This window comes from Onychomys torridus, chromosome 7 (assembly GCF_903995425.1).
Source record: "Onychomys torridus chromosome 7, mOncTor1.1, whole genome shotgun sequence".
NCBI lineage: Eukaryota > Metazoa > Chordata > Mammalia > Rodentia > Cricetidae > Onychomys > Onychomys torridus.
Genome location: NC_050449.1, coordinates 67,102,614 through 67,121,202, shown reverse-complemented (window position 1 = coordinate 67,121,202; position 18,589 = coordinate 67,102,614). Strand labels below are relative to the sequence as shown.

General features: G+C 41.9%; 1 protein-coding gene across 5 annotated transcripts in view; it reads left to right on the top strand.

Moving 5' to 3' along the window:
- Positions 1–18,589, top strand: part of Unc13c (unc-13 homolog C) — a 427,893-nt gene that overhangs the window by 317,133 nt on the left and 92,171 nt on the right. For all 5 annotated transcript variants that reach the window (XM_036192012.1, XM_036192007.1, XM_036192008.1 and 2 more), the window contains one exon: positions 13,642–13,768. In XM_036192012.1, the coding sequence (XP_036047905.1) occupies positions 13,642–13,768 (127 nt within the window). The remainder of the gene's footprint in view (positions 1–13,641; positions 13,769–18,589) is intronic.

Sequence of the window (18,589 nt, the reverse complement as noted above, 5' to 3'; positions counted from 1 at the left end):
ATGCTGTTCTCAGCAAGACAGATGGGGAAATGTGTAGAGGAGAATATGGCACAAAAAAACATGGCCACCACATTTTATTCAAAGATTTATTTATATTTATGTGCATGAGTGTTTTATCTACATGTATGTATGGGCAACGTGTGCATGCAATTCCCATGGAGGCCAGAAGAGGGCATCATATCCCTTAGAGCTAGAGTTACCGGCAGTTGTAAACTGCCATGTGGGTGCTGGGAACCTTTCAGATCCTCTGGAAGAGCAGCCACTGTTCTTAATGACTGAGCCATGTCATCAATCTTCCCTTTGCATATTTTTACCAGTCCATTTTCCCCCATACAGCCATCTATGGATCTGTGCAAAAGAGGTAATGGGGCAATAAACTGCCATTTCCTTTTAAGAATGTTAATTCTGGAAGGAAAAGCATGAGAGGTTAAGTTATATACTGGAAAGATCCAGTACCCAGAGTACATCCTGTCCCCACCATGCCTCACCACACCTACCACAGTCTTTGTATGCCCACCCACACTTGCTCTGCCACGGCGCCACTGCACATGCCAATATGCCTCTACCTCTTCCTTCTCCTATAGTCTCCTTTCCAGGCTGGAACCTGAATGGAAATTAAAGAAATAAAAAGGAAAGGAAAGGGAAGGACATGACTGCTTCTCGGTATGGGGAGCAGAAAGTATATTAGGGATGCGTGGGAGAACATGGCAGAGACAGGGACATCTTGGAGAGTACAGAGTGGACGTGACCAGACTGGGATGTCCAGGTTCAAAACCTAACAGAACCAAAGTGATGTGTTACAGCTGTCGATTAGGTGCAAGTCACCCAGGGCTAGTCACTGCACAAGAGAAAGGTCTTTAGTGGGGACCAGGGGAGAGGTGGGTGTCAGGCCTGGTCCTGGGGCCTCTCTGAACTCAACTCAATGTCCCCTCTCTCTGTGTCAGGCCCAGGGGCCGCCCTCAGCTTGCTGGATTTGAAACTTCTTCGTCTGCTTCCGCATCTGTCACTTTCTCTGTCCTCTTCCTCAAACACTTTCTGGGAAGTGACGGCACAGATTGCATTCTGACTACTGTCCTCTGCTGTGCCTTCCTCTCCTTAGAAACCATCCTGAACAACTCTCCACTCGGCCCTCATCCCTCTCCCCCCCCCCACCGCCCTTTCCAGCCTTCCACAGGACATCTAGTCCTGTCTGTCTGTCTCTCATCACTGTATCATAAGCTACTGGGAGTCAAGATACTGTTTACATCTGTGCTGTGTTCTCTCCATGTGGCATAGTAGTACCTGGTTCATAGCAAATAATACATGTGGGTTGCATACATGTATGGAATCTACATTTCAATTCCCCATTCTGACTCTTATGAAAACATTCTGTCTGTTGTTAGGGTTCTGATGAAAAGAACTGCATATTGGGTTGGTGAGATATCTCAGCACCTAAAGGTACATGCTAAGCAACCTGAGTTCAATCCCAGGAACCCACATAAAAAGGGGGGAGAGAACTGATCCTACAAAGCGGTCCTCTGACCTCCCAAGTCTACAAGGTCTATGCACCAGCCCCATGAGATGTACACACATAATAATAATAATAATAATTATAATAAAATATTTTAAAGGAAAAAGTATACAAGCTGAGAGGACTCTATGTCTGTTTCTTTTCGAATGCCTTCCCTTATTCCAAAGTTGCTCAGTTCAGGCAGTAGCTTCTTGGGTGCCTGAATCTTACCATCATGTTTCAGACTGATGCTAACCTCTGTTTTGAATGCTGTTCCATCCCCAGCATGCTTATTTTACTCCTGGATGTCCACCTCAGCCCAGATGATAAGGACCTCCACTTCCGCTATCCTTGATGTGCTGGGGGCTTGGACTCAGCCTTCTCCAGGAGCGGTTGCTTGCTGTGAGCCTTCCAGCCCAGCTTTGCAGCTGGAAGGTCTAGATCAGAATTCTTTTTTTTTTAATATTAAGAAATTATTTTTATTCATTTTGCATACCAACCACAGATCTCCCTCTCTTCCCTCCTCCCGCCCCCCACCCACCCAGCCTTCTCCTCCCCAAACCCACCCCCCATTCCCTTCTCCAACAAGTTAAGGCCTCCATGGGAAGTCAGCAGAGCCTGGTACATTCAGTTGAGGCAGGTCCAAGTAGAGAATATCAGAGGCTCTGTCAAGGAGGCAATACGCCCACACCATGTGCAGTTTTGTAAACCCAGGAAGCCTGGCTGTCTTTCTGTGTTTGTGTTTCTGAGCTTTTGCTGAGGAAGCTGCTGGGATCCTGAGCAGGCTGCCTGCTCCTCCTGAGCTCCCGGCGTTCATCTCATGGCCATGGAGCAAGGCATATTAAGGTGTTTTGTTTTTCCTTATCTCCATTTTCTTTGTAATTTCTTTTTATAATTGGATTGTCAGAAATATGTCACAGTTGGCGATTATTGAGAAAGTTGACAAACGTGATCTGCTCTTCTAGCTAAGCTTTCCTCGTTTGTTTTCATTTATGGACGATTCACCTGACTCCAGGCTCCTTTTTCTTAACATGTTACGTACAGTTTTCATTTCTTTTGTTCCTCCTAGACTCTGCCTAGCTAATACCATACCTCACTTTGGCAGCCAGAATTTTAAATGCTACCTCACCTTCAGAGATGCACCCACATCACTAGATCTTTATCTGAAATGGCTTAATTTTCTCACAGTATGAATGAGGACCCATAATCTCTACTTATATATACTTACTGAAGAGTTACAATAGCATAGGTAAGAGAGAGAGAGAGAAGAGAGAGAGAGAGAGAGAGAGAGAGAGAGAGAGAATGTCTTTCTGTCTGTCTGTGTATGTTTGTGTGTGTCTGTGTGTCCTTACCATAATCTGGTACTCATTTATTTTAGAACCAAAGTTTCTGGGTAATAAGCCTGTTCCTTTGTGAGAACTCATAATCTCCACCTATATATACTTACTAAAGAGTTACAGTAGCATAGGTAAGTGTGTGTGTGTGTGTGTGTGTGTGTGTATCTGTCTGTCTGTCTGTCTGTCTGTCTGTCTATGTGTGTGTGTGTGTGTGTGTGTGTGTGTGTGTGTGTGTGTGTGTGGCTTTACCACAATCTGGTACTCATTTATTGTAGAACCAAAGTTTCTGGGTAATAAGCCTATTCCCTTGTGAGCACCTGACACCCAGCGAAGCATCACAGGCCTTGAGCCAAACCTCTGCTTCTTATTGATATTCCCTCCAGCCCTTCATCACCACCAATGGGGACTAGAGAATGGTGCCAATCACCAGGGAAGAGGGTTTAAGACTGTATAAGGAAACATAATGTATGCTACCCATCTCTTCGGACAGAAGCAAAGTGCTTGTGCAGTGAGTGATAGCAGAGGAACACTGTGATGGCAACAGACATTTGCTTTGTCAGGAAAATGGGTTCAATAGCTGGAAACTGTGTCACATGTACATCTATAATCCCATGAGATTACGACAGAAGCCGCAGGTGTTTCAGGGTTATCATTAGCTATATAATGAATTCTAGAAGAACTTGCACTACATAGGACCCTATATTTAAAATAAAAAAGGCAGAAAAGAAAACCAGTTATGTGTGTGCCAGCCCTGCCACATAAACCATATATAATCATGCTTCTTCATTACGTGTAAAGTTTATACATAAACACTAACTCCCTGAAAAGATATACATTTCCAACTAAATGCTAATAAATACAGTCTAAAGAAAAACAATCATATTTTTTCTAAACTGCCAAGCCTTTTCTCTGTATAATTTTAAGTAAGCATTTTTTATCCTGCTAGTAAAATATTCATATTTCCCACTGAAACTCAAAGATTAAATTCTTTACAAAAATTACTCTATTGCAGTTTGGAAAATCTAATTAAATGGTTTGTTTTGTAAATGTAATGAGCTAGTCCAGTCTTTGTTGCCAACATTAAAAATGTAGGAAGACTGATGGCTAGACAAATCTAAGAGTCATTCATGTCAATGCGCTCAAGAGGGTTTTATTAACATAGTCAACACTACACATAAATAATTGAGTGGGATTCAAGATGACTTGAAGTATGTTTCTGAGTTTGATAGTATAATCTCTCCCATCGATATTTGGTAGGGCATACTGCAGATGTAATTATGGTTCTTTTGGAAATGTTTCCAGTACGAGGTGCAGTTATACATTAGGGGGGACACACTGAGGAAAAGCAAGCTTGGGTTTGGGATTCTGAAGAGCAATGATGCCTAAGTCACTGAAGTCATGGTGATTCCCTAAGATATACCAGAGAGCCCCAACTATGAACTGGGCTGCCTGGAAGGTCCAGAGGGCTGTCAGGCCATATACAAAACCTGCATATTTTTCTTACATCCAGAATCTGTGAATCTTGATTTTAACATGAGTTTAATAAGTCTGACTGAATGTTTTCCCATGTGATGGGAAAATCAGTCCATGAGATGTCAGAGAGAGGTAATAAGGCAAATTCCACAAAAGCCGTAAGACAGCCTTCATGCACACGCATGTGCACGCGCATGCGCACACACACACACACACACACACACTCTTGCACACACACATGCTCACACTTGCATGTATGTATGCAAGCATTAATTTTCACAGTTATAATAAAATATCCGAGTCAGGCAACATTGTAAAAATAGTAAGTTTTATTTATCTAGCTGTTTTAGGGGCTTAGAGTCTGCTTAGCATTTACAGGTTCTAGTGAGAAACTGCTCTGGTTTGTTGTTCACTGCTGTGATAAAACTGACCAAAACCAGTTGGGGAGGGAAAGGGGATTTTTGGCTTGTGAATTATAGTCCATCATCTAGGGAAGTCAAGGCAACAACCTGGAGGGAGGAACGTTGCTTCCCGGCTTGCTCTCCATGGCTTTCTTATACCACCCAGGACCATCTGCCCAGCAGTGGGACCTTTATACCAATTAGCAATCAGGAAAATGCTCACCCAGACATGCTCATAGACCAGGCTGATGGAGGCAATTCCTCAATTGAAATTCCCTCTCTCCAGGTTGACAATCAAGAGTACCCCTCACAGGAGGTCCATCTGTGTGCACCACATAGTGGCAGGAGCATGTGTGACTGGCTGTGTGCCTGGAACTCTTTTAAAGCTTCCATTTTCCAATTGTAGGCCTGACCCCTAATGGCCTTATCTAACTTAATTTTTTCCCAGAATCTCCAACTCTAAATACAACAGTTGTATTAAGTTCCCACCCATTTAATGCCCCACAATGGGGATTACATTTAAACACACAGAGCCCCAACAGAGTACCCCCAAACTACACTAGTGTGAGTACATTTCTTAAAACCTATAGCACCCTCTCCAGTTAGTTTAGATAGTAATAGAGTGGTTCTAATAACACCATGGCCCTGGGCCTGATCTCTCTATGGGTCAGCTGATTTCCATCCTTAGCCAGCTCCTGTGGCACATGCCCCCAACCCCAGAACTTGGGAGAGGCAAGCAGAAAGCTGAAGTGTTCAAGATCATTATCAGCTACATGATGAGTTCAAGCCCAACCTGGGTCATATGAGACCCTGTCTCAACCCCACACCTACCCCACATACACACACAATAGAGATATGGTTGTTGGAAAAGAGGTCAGGGTAATAATAATTAAGGAGTAATGGCTTTTGAAAACCTTTCTGTGACACAATGGAGTATAATACCACATGGCCTAACTCCACAACAGACAGTATAACACAATATAACTTTTGCCTAGGTTTTACTTGTAAAAGTCAGAGTTTGGGCAGCTCTACCATGCCATGTGGCTCGGGGACCCAGCATCCTAGCATTTAGAGTTTTGCTGTCTATGGGAGCTTGGAACTGTGCTCTGAATGTCTGCATTTGGCCAGCATGTAAGGGGAAGCGGATGGCGAAGTTTCACAAGAGTCTCTTTATAACAAGCCTAGACTCAGCATGCTCTTCAGTCCTGAATTCATGCAGCAAAGCAAGACTCGCCCATGCAATCTGCCTTTGTGCCTGGGCTAAAAAGGACAAGGTTTGGCAACTAGTCAGATTTACCACAGGAGGTCTGTGGTGTTTACAAAAAGTCGTTGTGAAGAAATAAATGGATATAGAAGGAAGCGTGTGTTTGTTCCTGCTGTTTATGAAGAGAACATCGCAGGTGGCCCCTACCTACCCATTCACTCCACTTTTTCTTCACAGTGTCCTCAATACCAGAGCTCCATCACAGACTAACTCGTGGCTTAGCTGAGGAGCATGAGCCATGGGGAGTTGTCAGTTATGCACTGGCACAATGTGACAACAGCTGGTGTTCTAAGTCTCCTGTTTCCATCCACAGAGGGTAGCAAATATCAGCTGATAACATGTGAGAAAAAACTCATCTCAAAGATACAGAAATTAGGTAGGGTTGGGGATGTCACTCGCTTGGGAGCTACCGTCTGTGTAGGAAAAGCTAAAGCTGAAGTTAGAGGTATGCCTCCATAGAGTGCTGGCTTGTGTGCCGGAAGCCCCAAGTTCAATGCCCAGCACTGCACAAACCAGGTATAGTGGCTGTCTTAGTTACTGCTCTGTTGCTGTGACAAATCATCCCAATCAAAGCCATTTAGACAAGGAAGAGTTTATTTCAGCTTACGGTTTCAGAAGGGTAAGAGTCCATCCCATGCCGGTGAGGAACCATGGAAGCAAGTGGTGTGCGGCATTGCAGTAGAAGCAGGAAGTTGACATAGCTGATGGGAAATAGTTTGAGGCTTTTTTTTTTTCTCAAAGCCCACCCCTAGTGAAGTACTTCCTCAAGCAAGACTGTATCACCTAACCCTCTCAAAACAGTGCCACCAATTGCAAACCAAGTGTTCAAATACTTGAAACAATGAAGGGCATTTAGCATTCAAAACACTAAGGTAACACTCTCCTATAACCCAGTACTAGAGAGTTTAGAAACAGAAGGATCATGGTTCAAGGTCATTCCCTCCCAGATACATAGCAAGTTTGAGGCCAGCTGTGGCCACCTGAGACAATACCTCCACATACACAAACAAGCTTTAAACTGATAATTCTAAGGATGTTTTTTCCAGAAAGCCATGGTAGCTTCATGTTATTTTCTAGGTTGTTTAGAGATGAAAATGGATAGTTCCCAGGTAAGAATAAAACCAAATTTAGTGTTTTAGAGAGGTCAGAGATGCCCTTCCTCTCTTGTCCAGTATCCCTCCTTACTGAGAGACTCAGAGGTGGGGAAGAAGAAGAAGGGCCCTGGCCAGGGTGCCTAAGGTGAAGGAGGCTGATGGAAGCATTCTGGAGTCCTGGAGACAGCAGGGCTGGGAGACACTGAGGGAGTGTCTGAAAATTTAAGGCCCAGGAGTTTTGTGAGCTCTGAATTAAGTATGTAGCTTAGCAAAAAGAAAGAACTTCTGTCTTTAAAGAAAGTTGAAGTTCAAACTGGCTAAGCAAATAGACAAGTGTTCTGCCTGAAAGTCTATTTTTTTCAGGGTGTATAGAATGCCACATGCCAAAGGGCAGACTGGAGAAATACTTAGGGTTCACCCAAACTACCATTAAATCATTTCAAAACTCAAGAAACAAAGAATGGGGTGGGGGCAGGGTTTTTCATTGGAACAGTTATGTAATTTCATAAAGGAGACTGTGTATGAAGTAGGGTCCTTTTGAAGGGTAAATACGTCCTGTTTTAGATAATATCCCTGTTGACTCCTTTCTCCCCACTAAATGCCACTAGAAGAAATTATTTCTGTGCTGTCTAATAGTTGGGCGAAATTCATCTCCTCTAGCAGGCTACAGCATTCTATAAGCTACACACTATTGACCCTGTCAACCTTATCCAGACACACTTCAGATGGAGAGCACAGCACATGACCTTCCTTTTGGGTTTTGTTGTTCTTGTTCTTGTTTGGTTGGTTAGTTGGTTGGTTTGGGTTTGGTGTTTTGTTTTTTTGTTTTTTAACTGTAGATCTTTTTATTGAATTCTCTTTTAATTAATGAATGAGTTTTTTCCAAGCCCTATCACAGTTTCTCCTCCCTCCCTCCTCTCCTTCTAGTCCCTCCCCACAACCTCCCCTCTAGCCCCGACCCCATCCACTCCTCTTTTCTCTTCAGAGAAGGGCAGGCTTCCCATGGATATCAGCCAGCCAGTGTATCGAGTTATATCAAGTTGCAGTAAGAGTGACCTTTCTTTTTTATTGCTGGTGCTTCATCCAGGATCTGGCCTGTACTTCATAAATCTCTCCTCTGGTATCCATCACCTTCAGAGTTCTGTTAATAGGGGAACACACTTGGAACAGGTGGCCCAAGACCCTGCTACCACAGTCCTAAAATATATGCAGTTTATAAACAAGCTCATGAGCTGTTCGTGTGTTCTTTCTTTCTACATTAGTGAATATTTCTCTATAGTGACATCATAAAATTTGTGTGTAGCACCAATTTTTCCTTAACTTCTTGGAATATGGCAAAGTTAAAATTTAATTTTCTGCATATATACGTGGGTCTTTTACTCTTACTGGTAATATTTAAATATTTATATATACCCAGAATTTGTTGTATTTTTCTTCTTGAAAATATGTTTTATCATCTTTATTTCAACAAAATTACATACAATAATAATACAATTTTCAAGTAATATCAGTTCTTCATAAAAACATGCCCAGTAGTACAATGTTTTCTGAACTATGCATCCTATCTGTCTTAATGGTTTTTTCCTATTTTTATCATCCTGAGTGAGGTAACCCAGACTCAGAAAGAAAAACATGATATGTACTCACTCATAAGTGAATACTAAATGTAAAGCAAAGGATAACCAGACTGCAACTCACAGCTCCAGGGAGGCTACCTAGTAAAGAGGACCCTAAGAAAGACACAGGGATTGCCCAGTGACAGAGAAATGGATGAGATCTACATGAGCAAACCAGGGGTGAGGGAGGTAATGGAGGGCAAGGGCCAGGGGAAAGTGAGCTTAGGGGAGCAGGAGTGGGAGAACAAGGAAAGAGATACCATGATAAGTGAAGACCCCATGGGAATAGGAAGAAGCAGAGTGTTAGAGAGGTCCCCAAAAATCCACAAAGATACCTCCACTATAGACTATTGGCAATGGTCGAGAGAATGCCTAAGTTGACTTACTCTGGAGATTGGATGGCCAAACACCCTAATTGTCATGATAGAACTCTCATCCAGTAACTGGTGGAAGCAGATGCAGAGATCCATGGCCAAACCCCAGGTGGAGCTCCAGGAGTCCAATCTGCACAAGAGAGGAGGGATTACATGATCAAGAGATACTGAGGCCATGATTGGAAAAAGCACAGGGACAAATAGCCAAACTAGCAGAAACACATGAACTATGAACCAATAGCTGAGGAGCCCCCATGGAACTGGACCTGGCCCTCTGGATAAGTGAGGCAGTTGATGAGCTTGAACTGTTTAGGAGGCCCCCAGGCAGTGGAACCAGGACCTGCCCTTGGTGCATGAGCTGGCTTTCTGGAACCTAGGGCCTATGCCGAGACACTTTGCTCAACCTTGGTGCAGGGAGGAGGAGACTGGACCTGCCTCAACTGAATCTACCAGGCTGGGCTGACTCCCCAGGGGAGACTTTGCCTTGGAGGAGGTGGGGATGGGGGGTGAATTAGGGGGGAAGGCTGGGAGGTGGGAGGAGGGAGGACAGGGGAATCTGTGGCTGATATGTAAAATTAAATTAATTATAAAATAAAAATATTTTTTAAAAAGGTAAGCACAATTTTGCTTTGAACTTTTCTCATTTCTATTTTCTTTCCATTTTTTTTACTTGTGTTGGCTCTACTTGTAAACCTGAGCTTATACTCATTCTTGTACTTAAAGAATTAAAAACCAAATTCATCACCAAATCATAGTTTGAGCTTATAGCTCATCATAAAATGATAATTTTATGTAAAAATTTAATTCTAAAAAAATTTTAATTGATTACAATTTTATGTGAAATATTTGAATAAAGCTAAATTTCAAATAAGACATACACTTAATTTTTATACATAAAACATTTGAAGTTGTTATTCTATACGTATATTTTGATTCATACTTAAGTCATATTCATCCTGTAAGTTATTGGTTGCATTGTGATGTTCCATACATATGTATGCTGTGCTTTAATCAATCCTACCTCCCCCACCGTGATTTTTATCCTTTCTTCTCTCCTCCCACCCCCAGCTTCCTGCCTTAATCCTAATGGTCGCTCTTTTACATTCAGATCTTTATTTTCCACTTAGGTTCTATGAATGTGAGAAAATATGTAATACTTGTCTCTGAAAGTCTGTATTGCTTCACAATACCCGCTGGTCTCTGGTTCCATCTGCTCTCCTGTAAATGATATGGCTTCTTCGGAGGCTGAGTAAAACTCCACTGGGTACATTCACGATTTCTTTATGCATCCAGAGGTACCCAGTCTGGTTCTGTAGCTTTGCCACTGTGAGCACGGGACCCATAAATGTGGGTAGATCTCGTGTGTGCCGGCTTCATTTCCTCTCTGATACCTGGGCATGGTCAACCTGGATCGTGGGCTATTTCTGTGTGTAGTGTTTGAAGCAAACTCAGTGCTGTTTTCGTCAGTGACTATGTGATTTTCAGCTCCCACCACAGTGTGAAGGGCCATCCTGTTCTCTCTGGCTGATTGCATTTGATACGGCCATTCTGAGTGGGACAGACTGGAATCTCTGTGTGCTTTTGATTCATGTTCTACGATAGCTGAAGGTGCTGGGTAGTTTTTTTACACATTTACTAATTATTTGCATTTCTTCTTTTAAGAAGTATATGTTCAGATAATTTACCCATGTATTGTTTAGAATGCTTGTTCTTTGTTCTTTTATTGGTCACACAGTGTGTGTCTGTGTGTCTGTCCATCTGTCTCCTTTCATTTCTCATCCCTCTCCAGTACCTTAGATCAGTGTATGGAGGGATTTTTTGGTCATCTTTATCTTGGTGGCATTGGTCTTGCATTGGTCTTTTAATCTTTATTTCCACTCTCATCATTATTCCGTCTTTCTGATGGATTTAGTTTTGTCATGTTTCAGTTTTTCTAAGATCTTGAGATGTATTACTAGGTTATATATTTTAGCTGTCTTTGATTTTTTTTTTTAATGTAGGAACTCAGAGCTCTAAGCACCCCTCTTAAAACTGCTTTGACTGGAGGCTGTGTTCCCTTTTCATTTGACTCTGTGAAATTTCAGATTTCCCCCCTCTCTCTCACCTTATCAGAAAGGACACACAACTCTGTGGCCCAGGTTGGCCCTGTGCTAGTAATTTTCATCTCTCATCCTCCCACACGCCTGGGATGCCCAGTGTGCAACGACTCCAGCCTTCAGTGGTCAGCTAGTTGTCAAAGAATCGGTACCACTCTTCCTGTACATTATATCTAGCATTATTCATCTATGAGCCTGGGCAATAAGACTCATACAGCATTCACCATCTTAGCCGGTCAGCACATACACATGTTTGCAGTCACGTAAAACTTCTGAATCACTTCAGCAGTACCTAAGCCAGAGCCAGATTTAGAATATGTGAAATTGTTCATTTGAAAATGATATTCACCATGTAATAATCTATTGCATTTTCCCACTCATACTTAGAGCCTGGCAAGTCAATGTGGTGCCTTACACAAGTGCTCCCACACAGTAACATTTTAGTTTTAGATATGGGGCAAAATGTGGACTAGACTGTCTGGGGGCCTAGTAGTTATCAATCATAACCATAGTGATAGTCACTAGAGAAGAGACTTAAATTATTTAATTCCCATAAATAAAACACTTAAAATTGTTACTATATGTTTTGGCTTGCTCTGGGATAGCAGCAAATGCCGGATCCCAGGTCACAGAGGAGCCCATGAACAACTTTGTATAAAGTCTGTAAAATGATAAATGCGTGAGTCCCAAGGCAAGAGTCTCCCATATTGGTGTTCTAGGGTACTACTGTATTAATTTCCTCTTTGTGACTTGATCAAATAAATATTCCTCTTAAAAATGAAGGGACACTAAGGCCCTGAAAGGGGAGGGTTTTGCAGAGCTGACATTAAAAGGTAAAAAAGGAGAGATGAAGCTAGAGGTAGCTGAAAAAAAAGAGTCTCGTTCACCGTTTGTTTAGTGTTGTCCAGGGAGACTCTTCACTTCTACACAAGGACATCTCCCCGCTACACTGTCTCTTGAATTAACCTTGCTTAGATAACTTAAAGGTTTAGTTTGGGGTTTTGTCTCTGTGTCCTCCATTTGGGGTTCACATCACCCCGTGATGAGGTTTTGGGGAAGCAAGAACGGCTTCTGTTATTTAATAACAATCTAATTACTTCACTCTACATTTTTATTATTTGCCACAGCATGCAAAGCATGGGATATTTCTATAAAAACGCAAAGCCCTCCAACTTCGCTGAGAGTCACAGACTCCCAAAGGGATTTCTCAGAGGCCGCTTTCATCCTGAAGAAAAACAGGGATATTTAGGGTTTGGTTGTGTTTATCGTTGCTGCCAGATCTGGTCAACAGGCTCATATTAGTGAGACAGAGCAGAATAAAACATATTCCAGGGCTGGGGAAATGATTGGCTAGTAAGGGCTTGCTGTGTGAGCATGAGACCTGAGTCTAGATTCCCCAGAACCCAGGGGGAAAGCCAGAAACACCGCTAGAGCCTGTAAATCCCAGCCCTGGGAAAACAGAGACAAAGGATCCCTGCATCTCAATGGCCAGTAAAACCAAATCAGTAAGCACCAGGTTCAGTGAATGACCATCTCAGTAAAACAAGTACAAGAGAAGAAGACATGAACTTTTACCTCTGACCTCCACACATGCATACACATACATAAATACATATGTGTACATACCCAACACACACACACACACACACACACACACACACACACACACACACACACACTCAGCAACGTTCTATATGTCTCTTCTACCCAGCCCCATATGTCTGTGTCCTGTAAACAGTTTTAGGCTACCCTTTTTAAGCCACAGATTAGAAAATTCCTCCAAGGAAATAAAAATAATAATAATATGGCTTAGAAGTTAAATATATTCTTCTATCCTCAACTATCTTAGTTCTTTAAGTGTTAAAACTAGGTTGGGATGTGAACTGCCCATGCATCTGTTACATTGTCCCATGTTAATTGGTGATTAAAGCTTCTTCTTTAAGTCATATTTGATCTCTTAGAGTTCTTAGAGTGTTAATTCCTCCTGTCACTGTGTATTTGGCTAAAAGCAGCCAAACGATGAAAGCCTCTAGATAAATGCAAGTTTTACTTAATTGTTAGTCTTTCTCCATCAAAATTCTCAGCTTTTTCCAATTTGAGACAGAATCGAATACTCAAACCATTTCATATAATCACTTGGCCTATGCTGGCAGGATCCAGGATTTTTTTTTTAATTATTATTATGTGTGTATCTGTATGTGGGTATGTACACGTGACTGTTGGAATTACATGTGGTTGTAAGTCACCAAACATGGGCACTATGACCCAAACTCCTCTGCAAGAGCAGCAAACATTCTTAACAACTGAACCATCTTTCTTGTCCCTTCAAAATTATTTTCACATGCTACGGAAAGTTAGGTCTGCCTTCAGCAAGGAACTTTGGCTAGAATACACAGATTTCTTCTTTATAGAAATACTGATAATAAAGGTCAATTGGAACCCAGTGGCATTGTCTGCAAGCCACACTTTATTAATTGTGTGATTTTATCTGTTCCAGAACATGAGAAGCAACGGTTATGCAAGAGCACCGATTATATGAATTTGCATTTCAAAGTGAAATGGTTTTATAATGAGTACGTACGAGAACTTCCTGCCTTCAAGGATGCTGTTCCGGAATATTCCTTGTAAGTAGTGATTTTCACTCTCCCCCTTTGTCCTGAATTCACAGTGCTGCAAAATCACAGCTGAGTTGTAAAGACGAAAAGCTCTTCACATAATTCTTCTCATTTGAATGCAGACATATCTGTAGTAAAACTACTGTGGGAAGATTTGCACATCTCTGAGGCCATGAGGATGGTGTGGCATATTTCAAAAATTAGATATTCAAAGGGAAAGAAACATAGGATGGGCCCTGGTTTAGAGGATGAGATTATTTCCTGTCAAAGTGCTAGAATGCATGATGCTGGGACATAGCTCAGCAGTTTAAGCATTTGCCACACAAGCTTGCAGACCAGTGGTTGGATTCCTAGAAACCCACATATAATGTCAGCTGAGCATGATGGCTGCCCTGTCAGAAGGTAGAGATGGGGGAATCCCTAGAACAAGCTGGCTAGCGAGAAGAGCCATATCTGTGAGCTCTGGGTTTGGTTGACAGGGCCTGCTTCAGTGAATATGGTGGGAAAGTAAGGGAGGATGATTCCCAGAAACCACTGTGGACCTCCACATGCATGCTCAAACACATGTAAAACCATGCATGTACACATATGTGCAACACATACATATGGACAGTGAGAAAAAGAAAAAAATGCTGGAGTGCTTTTATTGACTTCTAGGTAATCTGACTTTCATTTTAATACAAGTTATAACCATCTTTGAAATTCATGTATCTTAAGTAGAAATCACTATTTAGCAATGGCACTTTAATTTTATGAGGTCCTTTTTGTCTTAGTTTCTTTTCTCTTGGCTGTGATGAAATACCTTACAGAAACAATGTAAGGGAGACTTTTTATGTGGCTCACAGTTCCAGGCTATACTCTATCAGGGGAGGAAAGCCACAGAGGCGGTGCTTCCGGCATCTGGTCACATCATATCCACAGTCAAGAAGTAGATGAATGCTTGTACATAGCTCACTTCCTCCATTTTATACATTTCAGAGTCCCAGCCCAGGGAATGATGCCTCCCACAGTGGATGGGTCTTTACACCTCAACTAACTGAATGAAAAGGCTCCCTCAGAGGCACATCTAGAGGCCCAACTCCCAACTGATTCTAGACCTTATTAAATTGACCATTGAGATTAACCATCCATGTCTGTCAAATACATTTGTAATCCTACAGCCACTTAGAGAGTATTCTGCATTTAATATGCATCAGAACTCTATTTGATTCAGGTTAAAGGGGTCGGTCTTACAGACTCTTGTCTATAGAAGATTAGTGTGTAAGATAAAGACCTCACCCTGAAGCAGTGTATATTCAGGCAATATGTATAGTAACAAAAATTATGACGAAGCAGAGCAAAATGAAACAAGTTCATTTAAAGAGTATAAACAATCACAAAGAGAATCTTACTCCATTTAAAGGACCAATGTCTCCAGATGGAGCAGCATCTATTGAGACTTGAAAAACTCCATCAGGTTAGGTCAAGAAAAAAACAGGAACGTGCTGATGCAGAAATGAAGGCTGAGAGTTTGGACTCTGTGGGCACTGATTCATTGATACTCTTGCTCTTTTAGTAGGGTATTGTACCCAGATCAGTACGAAGTGATATCAGAAAAATAGCTTTAAACTAGACTGTTATAAATTGATGCTGTGAAGCATGTACCAGTCATTAAGCATTGTGGGAATTGAAAGCAACAGAGACTAGAGGACAGAGCAGAGATTTAGGAGTTAATGAGCAATGTAATGATGGGATACTAACAGCCTCAGTGTGTAATCTCCTCATAGAGGAACATGAGATGGAGCAGCATGATGACACAAGTTAACATTCTCCACCATCAAGGATGCATGAGACGATGCCAGTCACAGGATACAGGCTGCAGGTCACAGGATACAGGCTGCAAGTCACAGGATGCAGGATGCAGGTCACAGGATGCAGGATGCAGGTCACAGGATACAGGCTGCAGGTCACAGGATACAGGCTGCAGGTCACAGGATACAGGCTGCAGGTCACAGGATGCAGGATGCAGGTCAGAGGATATAGGCTGCGGGTCACAGCACTCAGGCTGTGGGTCATAGGATGCATGAGAGAATGTGGGTCACAGGATGCAGGCTGTGGGTCACAGGATACAGGCATCAATTAAGAGGGATACTCTCAAGAGCTATTATAAACCAGAGTGGCTATACTCCACAACAGCATATTATCTAGCTGAAAATTGCTAAGAATTGGGCTGGGGAGGTGGCTCAGCAGTCAAATCACTTGCTACTCAAATGTTAGGAATGGAATTCCAAGGACCCGTGTAAATGCCATGTGGACACAGAGGGTCACCTGTAAATCCAGCAATTAGAAAGTGGAAAGAGAAGATCCCTAGAACAAGTTGCCTGGTTGGACTAGGCAAGTCAGTGAGCTCTGGAATCATTGAGAGACTCTGCCTCAATGAATAAGGTAGAGAGCAATGATGGAAGACACCTGATGTCTACATCCAACTTCCATATGCACATGCAAAAAATAAATAAAATAAAACTTCTGGAAAATTACCAAGAATTGAGTTATGTGTTCTGGCCCCAAATGTCCTAAGTGTGTTGGGTAATATATGTTTATGAATGTTTTAATTTAGTATACAAAGTAGTGGGGTTTCCATGGCTTTTTATATAGGCTTTGTGCTTATTCATTATTTATGCTAATTAGCTTGTTTTAACTTTTCCAAAAGGTATGCATATTTCAGAGCATGCATCAATAAATACATATACTTTATAAGACTTAATAATAAAATGAAATAAAGCCATGGGTTCTGTTACAAATAAAAACCTTACTACTTTTTAAAAATTAAAAACGAAGTATTATAAAATTATGTCCTATATTCTAAAAGCTTACTATTATATAGAGCACTTGAAATGAAAACAGGAAGGGTTAAAAACATGGGAGAAAAATTCTGAAGATAGAATTTACAGATTCTGTGCAACGGAAAGTGTTATGAGGGAAAATGAATGAAAAAGAGTTGGACATGAAGTAAATGCACACAGAGCAGTTGCCGGCATCTTGACTGAGCAGAGGGAAGGAAAACAGAGGAGCTGTCTGCCAGACGTCAGCTTCTAGCTGTCTAGACTTATTACATTAAGCTAAAATCACACTCATGCTTACTGAACACCAGCTACAAAAGTGAGCAAGATTAAACAGAGTCAGAGAGCAATGAAGGCAGCTGTGAATGAAGAATTAGTATCCTTGAGGAGGGAGAAGCATACAGAAGACAGTCTGCATACACTAACTGCTCTCCATGTTCCACACTCAAGTCTGTGGGCCAACTGGAAATTCTGCAGACTTGGAGATCAAACACGCAGCCAATAGTTCAGAGCTTATAGCAATCTCCCTGGAGAGAAGTAAATGCTGGTGTCCAGGGTTGAGAAGGTTCATTATCCATGTAAGACCAAAATCCCAGAGAAAGGGAAGGACAAGAAAATGAGCACAAGACTCCACGAGTATCTTCCCAGAGGTTGGAAACTTAATGTCTTCCTCCATAGCTTTCCACCTTATTCACTGAGGCAAGTTCTCTCTCAGCCAATTCCAAAGCTCACTTCAAAGACTGAGTTAGCCAACATGTCAACTTACTCCAAAGACCCCCTTCCACCTTCTAAGTGCTGTGATTAAGAGTATACAGCCATGCTGCCCATGCAGCCTTTACAACAGTCATGCTGCCCATGCAGTATTTACATGGACTCTGGGGATCTGAATTAGTCCCCACACATAATTTACATATGTGTGAAGACTGAGGAAGACTGTCATCAAGTAGGAAGTGGGCACCAAGGGTCTGTTAACTAACTAGAGACTTTAGCAGCCCCTCTTAAGGAACATCAGTAAGAGGTCCAGACTTTGCAGGGGGGAAAGGGCCCATTGTAAACTGCACTGGCTCTCGGTGGTCTCTGGAGGGCTCTGTCCTTGATATAAGAGCAGACATGAACAGGACAGCTCAGGAGCCAGCCCTGTCCAAAGGGAGCTGTTCTCCTCGAGTGCCCTCTCCAAGGGAAATTAAATCCTCCCTAGAGTAAGTGATCAATAAAAGGTCCACATGGGCCTGGAGAGATGGCCTACCAGTTAGGAGCACTGGCTGCTCTTGCTGAAGACCTGGGTTAAGTTCTCAGATGGTTCACAGCCATCTGTAACTCCAGTTCAACAGATCTGATGCCCTCTTCTGACTCCCATGGACTCCAGGCATGCATGCTATACATAGGCATACAGGAAAACAAACACTCGAACCCTCATACACAAAACATAGACAAGACTTGAAAAGGGGGAGAGACAATCCTTCATAGACAGCAATGTAACATCCAACAAAAGCATAGGGACCCACCTCACCACAGGACCCAAATATCTAGAACCCAAGAGAAAACACAAATGTCAATATTATCAATCATAGACTTTAATTTACAATTTAAAATATTGGGGTTTTAACAGAACATTTTAATCTATGAGAATGAATTAGAAATTATAGAACTGAGGTAAAACTTAAAATGTAACAGATGAGAGTATCGATAAATTATATAGAGCACAAAAGGCACAAAAGTAGCAAGACCGTAGATTTAGAGGTAATTCTTGTATATAAGAGAGGGTATAAAAGCAGTAATTATGCCCAAAACAATGACAAAAGATACAGGAAACAGTGTGTACAGTTAAGGTACAAAAACCTGAGTTCTAGAAAATGAGAAAACAGGACAAATGGTACAATTAGTTACAAAATAATCACTGCATTAAAAATAGAAGGAAATTACTGTTTGGTTTTCTTGTTTGTTTGTTTGTTGTTTGTTTGTTTGTTTTGGTTGGTTTGGGTTGGTTTTGGTTTTGTTTTGAGACAGGTTT